At 40.7% G+C, this 7,033-nt stretch overlaps 1 protein-coding gene across 1 annotated transcript in view; it reads right to left on the bottom strand.

Annotated features, from left to right (window-relative positions):
• Positions 1-1,421: 1,421 nt before the first annotated feature.
• The window catches only part of TMEM182 (transmembrane protein 182), a 30,391-nt gene continuing 24,779 nt past the window's right edge, over positions 1,422-7,033 (bottom strand). Inside the window, exon 5 of the mRNA XM_050922760.1 lies at positions 1,422-2,404. Coding sequence (XP_050778717.1) covers positions 2,169-2,404 — 236 coding nt within the window. The 3' untranslated portion in view covers positions 1,422-2,168. The remainder of the gene's footprint in view (positions 2,405-7,033) is intronic.

Raw genomic sequence — 7,033 nt, 5'->3', positions numbered from 1 at the left:
AAAATAAATAAGATGAAAACTGTTTATGATATTTATTTTGTAAAAACTCCTTATTTTTTCTTACAGGTAGGTAAAAAAGAGCAAATTCACATGGTAAGGTGAAAGAGTAATTGCCAAATAATTTAATTAATACCTTTTACATGTAAAATTACCCTTTTTATCTTATGGATTCATATATTATGTAATATTAAATATGATGTTTTTTGTATTATTAATGTACAAATACAAAATAAGCCTTGAAAAATTGTTGGCGCCCGCCACACTCTTCTGAAAACATGAATGTGCTACTGGCCACAAAAAGGTTGGGGACCACTGGTGTAGAGAGTGTCCTGAGTAGATGGTGCAGTTTCTTAGTGTATTCCTCAGTGGGATCTGAGGAAAGTGGCCTGTAGAAATTGGTATCAGAGAGTTGTCTGGCGGCCTCCTTTTGGTAGTCAGACCTGTTCATAATGACAACAGCACCTCCTTTATCAGCCTCTTTGATTATAATGTCAGGGTGGTTTCTGAGGCTGCGGATGGCATTGCGTTCTGCACGACTTAGGTTATGAGGCAAGTGATGTTGTTTTTCCACAATTTCTGCCTGTGCACGTCGGCGGAAGCACTCTATGTATAGGTCCAGACTGTCATTTCGACCCTCAGGAGTCCATGTGGAGTTTTTCTTCTTGTGCTGTTGGTGGGAGGGTACCTGTGTATCAGTGCGCTGTTCAGTGTTGTCCTGAAAGTATTCTTTGAGTTAGAGATGGCAAAAGTAGGCTTCCAGATCGCTGCAGAACTCTATCATGTTAGTGAGGGTGGCAGGGCAGAAAGAGAGTCCCCGAGATAAAACAGCTTTTCTTCCGGGCTGAGTGTGTGGTTGGATAGATTGACGATATTGTTGGGTGGATTAGGGGTACCACGGTTGTGGCCCCATGTGGCAGGTAGGAGTTTAGACAGCTTACAGTCCTTTTTCCTTTGTAGAGAGGTGAAGTGAGTAATGTAGATCTCTTGTCTTATTTTAGTGAAGTCCATTTGTATGGAAGTTTGGTTATTTATGAGATTCTCCAGGTAGGAGAGCTCTTTTTTGATGTTTTCCTGTTTGCTGTATAGGATGCTGATCAGGTGGTTCCTGTTTCTTTGATAGAGTATGGCATAATCTCTCACTGTGGTCTGTGTAGTATGTAGACAGCAGTGGATTTTTTACCTTTAGTCTATTGGGTATAATGTCCATCTATTTGCATTTGGAAAGGAAGATGATATCTGTCTGTATTTGTGCAAGTTTCTTCATGTTCATGCACTTTATATTGTGTTCATTATAAACTTTTTTAATTAAAAATCTCATTATACAGCAATTTTTCACTATTTAAAGTATGTAAATCACAGATAATGTTTGAAAAAGCCAATCAACAAACATACCTACAAAATGTCCAGATAAAAACTTGATATAAAAAATCGACACCATATGTTTTATTATATAATTTTGGCATACCTTTAGTTAGTAGTTTAACTATATTATTTTGGCTTACAGAACCATGCAACAAATGAACACAGATTTCAGAATATAGAATACAGCTTTCAAATGTTTACATAGCAGTAAAACATATCATGTTAACAGTTAAGCTATCACATGTAGATACTAGCTCCAAATCATTATTCACTGGAATCATCTTCTCTACTGCCCAGTTCATGTGGATTCTGCATGAATAATTGTACTCTATTTTTAAGTGCAGAAGTGTTTGTTCATATTAAAGCAAAGGAAAGTTTTGGAAAGGGGGAGAGGAGGTGGATTAAATTACTCTGTTGAACACTTGTTTTCCTCTGTCTTTACCATTCTCCACAAGGACTTTTTTGACAGTGGCACAAAGTAAATGGCTAAGACAAACGTAGAAAATCCTGATTTGACCCATTTTTATGTTGGTGGTTTTTTGCCCTCCTGTGTTTGCAGGGAGATCTAATGTTATGTGAAGAACCATTCCATGTAGAACTTAAAGAACTTAAAGAAATTGGATAGGAATGAAAGTTATTTTTTTTCCTATAGTGAGTTTTATGTCCCATAGGAACATTTCAATTAAACAAGTAACTTAAGCAATTCTAGAAGTGCCTCTACAAATGCTATATAATAGTAGTGGCAATAATGTACATAATTTGTGTTCCAGTTTAAAAATTTTATCACAATCCCAGTATATCCATTATTAGATGTGTGATAAGTCAGAGTGCAGTTGAATAGTACGCCCTACTAATAGGAAGAGCATTCCTGCAAACAAAGCAAAAAATATTCCTATAGGAGCCAGTATGAAAGACCAGCCATAGTGCACATAAGCAACAAAGTCTGGGCAATCAATTTTTTTCATATTCGTGTAATTTTCCAGATCAGCCATTGCTTGGACCCAGATGACATATATCACGACCACCAGTGAAAACAAGATGCCTGAAAAAGAAACATCAGAATTTTACTGTTAAGGGATATGAAATAAATAATTATTATATTTCCCGATTATAGTATCACCTCGGAACCAGTCAATGATCAAGTCCGGTTTGCTAGGTACTATTAGCTATCTTCACATATTTGTTGCCTACTGCTGCTCTGAGCAGTATTAACTTCCCCTTTTTTGTTTCTGGGCTGCACCAGAGGGGCATAGATAGGGAAGCATCAGCCCAAAGGGAGCCAATTGCAAGACACTGCTGGTTCTTGTATGCAGTTCAAAGCCACAATGAAGCAAAACAGAAATATGTTTATGTCTTGGATTTGGCTGGGTATCCACTGCATTGTACCTGAACCCGTGAGAGGTCTAGAGATCTCTCTCTACTCCCCAAGTTCAGGAATTGCTTCTGAGTCTAGATCTTGTGCAGGATGTCAAGAAGGTGGGGAAGGAAGGGTGGGAGGGAGATTCCTGCAATCCCTTCACCTCTTTGATATGTCCAAGCCAAGGCACTTCATGATGGTGCCTAATGTCAATGGCATCATTTAGAATGTATTCAGTTGGGATATTCCACTCAATCATTTTACGGGCAAATCCTTCTGCATCACACTGAAAAAGTTCGCCAAATTTCCCTCTAGATTAGGACTGCAATATGAAAAAAATTAAAATGTTAGTAATAAAAATGAAATAGTATGTTAATATTTACATCAGATTTAAAATAGCATCCTAAAAGGAATCCACCATAATACAAATGGCCTTTTCCCTGTCACCATTCTGGAGACCCCGTGGATTGCTTACAAATGGAAAAACAGGAACACACTTCCCGTAAACTTTATTAATCACTTTGCTACTACTTTATGTACCGGAACCAGGTAGATGGAGCCAAATGCACCCCCAGTGCCTGGCTGAGGTATTAGTTACATGCCCACTACTACATTGTATTCCAATGGAATATTAGTATTTCAAAAATACGACCTTGCAGCATGGATGCCGGACCGGAGTTGGGGATCATCTGTTAAGGTAAGGGCCTGATCCTGAATTTTTTGCACACTCCAAGACTCCCATTTATGACAATGGGAGTTCTGGGTATACGGAGATTACAGGATCAAGCCCTCAGTTTGCTGCCTTACAGTCATTCAAATGTTAAAATGTTAGAGGGATGTCCTACTGTAGCAGGGTGGTCACCTGCTCCTGCCATGAAGGGCTTGAAATCAGCCCTGGGAGAGGGCTGAGACTGCAAGAGGGCTGCTGCTAAGAAAGCAGCAAGCCTCGGCTGATTGGGGAAACAGCCACAGCTGCGGCCATGTCCCAATCAGACGGAAGCTGGCCCTTATAAAAGAGCAGCGGGCCAGGAGCAGACAGACACTCTCTCTCTAGCATTTGCGAGGGAGGGGCCTAGTTGCTAGGAAGTGTACTTGAGTAGGAGCAGGGCTGGAGGAAGGCCAGAGGAGCTGGTGAGCTCTGGCCTGGAAACCCCCCAGGCTGCAGGCCTAGTATAAGGCTGAATAGGTACTGAGGTTGCAGGGGGCAGCCCAAGGGTAAGCAGAGGCAGCAGGTCCAAACCCCTTTGCCCGTGATGAGTGGTGAACACACCGCAGTCTGCCCAGTGAATGGGGGCTAGATGGGGACTGGGCAGTAGCCATATGCTGAGGTGAGGTGGGGATAGTGGGTGGGGGTTCCCCTGGAAGGGGGAGACCCAGAGACTGTGGGGTTACTGTCAGGGGGCAGCACCCCAGTGGAAAGGGGCACCGGGTCCTGGGAGGGACATGGGGGGTAGTGGACACCGGCCTGCAGAGGGCGCTCCGGAGACTGGAAATGCTAATGCCCTGAAACGACCAGCAGGAGGCGCCGCAGGGGTTGAATTGCACATTGTCACACCTACTTGTTAAATCTCCATTCTATGATGCTTATATGAAGAGTCCACTGTTCAGTAATATTAAAAAAATACTCATTCATTGGGCACTTTGCAGAAAAAGTGACAGTCAATAGATTGCACAGGAAAGAGCAGGGGAGTGGGAGTCAAAGGCTTCTTCTGTGTTTACTCTGAACTCTGCTGAAGAACATAAGCTAAAATATATTGAGATGTTGTCTGTTCAATTTGAGCAACCTTGGTACTAATTTTCACAGCTCTCTTTGATTTCAATTGGCATGGCATATCCCGACACTTCTGAAAAATCAGACCAAGGATGGGCACCCAAATTTTTTTGTAAAATTTTAACCTGAATTTCTCTGTGCATTGTCTGTAAAATGGGAATAATATTTACCTACTTCAGAGGTTTATTGAGAGACTTACTGTTGGTGTGACCCTTGAAAAGACAAGTGCTACGTGTTATTAAATAAATAAAGGGGTTTCCAACCAGACACTCATTTCTGGAATGTGGTAGCACATTTGTGAAAACTGGAGGTCAATTATTTTCTACCAGGAGCTTGGTTTTCCAGGTTTCCAACTGTGAAGTCAATTGCCATCAAGTAGTTAAATATAAAAGGCCTAAAACCAGCTGAATCATTAGTCAACCCAAAATGAGAGAGTTGAGTGCCCTGACATGGTACTTTATTGTCAAAACAAAATACATCTACACTGCCTCATGAACATCTGACAGGAGACAGACAACTGTTTAAAGTTTAAGAAAACTAAATTTTGAAGACTACCAAAAAAGAGCTAAAGTGGTTAACCTGAGGCATAATCAAACCATGACTTAAATTCCCAAAGGATCTGCAATTTTAATGAGACTGAAGGCAAGCAGAACTGCTATATAAAGAGTGAGGCAGGCCTCTATACACACTGCCCATCGATGAAATACACATTCGGGATTACTTATTTTCCAAGTGTTTGATTTCATGACAGAGTCAAAAACCCAACTCTACAAGGTATAAATTAAATTTTGAAAATTTTTTAAGCAAAAAAACCTCAATCTTGATTAAATGTAGTACTGATGTTCTATTAGACATACAACTGGTATTAGTGAAACAATCTGAGATAGAGGGATAACCTCAGGGCAAAACATGCACAAGAAGAAATCAAATTGCAGATTCTCTGAATAAACGTGAAATTGAGTAAGAGAATCTTGTAACAGTGGTTCCCAAACTTTAACAACCCGTGAACCCCTTTCACTAAAATGTCAAGTCTCGTGAATCTCCTCCTAAAAATGAATATTTCCAGGGATTTTCTTCTTTACCTGAGTATAAATTATAAAAGCAGCTATCTTGGAAATATAAAACTTGTTTTTATGACATGCCTATTACACACTATTTATTATTATTTATCATTACAGTATTTTATTTCATTATGAAAATGGCAACACTCTTCATAGATCTCACTTTCGTAGCTTGTATCACTTTGAATAAGCCTGTTATAAGACAAGGGTCCCATGGATGAAGATATTGAACAAGCCAACTCAAAGAGTTCCTCCCACACAAGCATTAGCTTGAGCAGTCCAGGCAAACAATGCATGTTACAAGAAAGCTTAAACTTGATCTCCATAATCATTTTAAAAACAATACTAGCTGCCTATTTAATTTAAAAAACAACAGTAAAAAATAGCCACCTCCCTTTCCATTTCTTATAAGGAGTCTTGAAGTTTAAATCTCCTGAGTGTGATAGATATGTTTGCTTTGATCTGCTTAGCTCTTGGGGGCGAAGTCCAGGGGCTCCGGGCTGCTGGCCCCGTGCTGCCCGGGGACCCTAGGGACAGCTCTATCCACCATTAGGGAATTTTTCCCGAGACCCCCCATAACATTTAGCGAACTCCCAGGGGTTCACAAACCCCAGTTTGGGAACCACTGTTGTAACAGAACACCTAACAATAACAGATACTGTAGAGGACTAGCACAAAATTGGAACCAAACAGAATTATAAAGGACACATTCTAGTATTTTTCTGTGTAACGGGATTAAAGTCTCAGGGCCAAATACATTAATGGAGTATAGCAGAGACGGCGTTAGCCCAAGATAGTACCTAAATATTGAAAGATGCCTTAATAATTATGTGACGAAACCCATACAGAGGATGAGATTATCTCTGCAGATGGTCAACTGTGACTGTTTTTGGGGTACCTGGGACCAGAGTCACCTTGTTACCTCCTGCCTCTAGTGAAAGGTGGCCTTGCCCATAGTGGCTGGATGTTATCTCCCTAACACCACCCGCCTGTCTGCCATTCAAGCACTAGCCTGAGCTATGCCAGCTCTGTCTTTGCCTTGCGGGTTAACAATAGGTGTGCCCCACATCCCTTTGAAGCGTTCCCCTCTGATATCCAGCCCGACACTGGCTTCTCACAGAAATCCCAGATCCTCTGCCCCCAAAGAAGCACTTCACTCTAGTCTACTAGTTTTACCTTAAATCACTGCGCCTGTATAACACACAGCACTTGTAATAAAACAAGAGATGGTTTATTCAAGAAGGAATAGTGATTCCACTAGAAACAAATGAGTGGTAGAAACAAGTGGTTATGAAACAAAACAAAATCATAAAATGCCTACACTTATTAATAATCATGTTTCCTATGTAGTAAAGTAGGTGTTCCCTGCAATTTTCAGTCTATTGGAGAGCTGACTGGTTTTACAGGAACCAGGATGAAAACTTCAATGAAAACACCCCTACTCCAAAATGTCGCCTCTGTTAATGGATACAGAGTGCCCCT

The sequence above is a fragment of the Gopherus flavomarginatus genome, chromosome 1 (genome assembly GCF_025201925.1).
Source record: "Gopherus flavomarginatus isolate rGopFla2 chromosome 1, rGopFla2.mat.asm, whole genome shotgun sequence".
Taxonomy (NCBI): domain Eukaryota; kingdom Metazoa; phylum Chordata; order Testudines; family Testudinidae; genus Gopherus; species Gopherus flavomarginatus.
The sequence above is the reverse complement of the archived record's forward strand: the minus strand, read 5'-3'. Positions and strand labels throughout refer to the sequence as shown.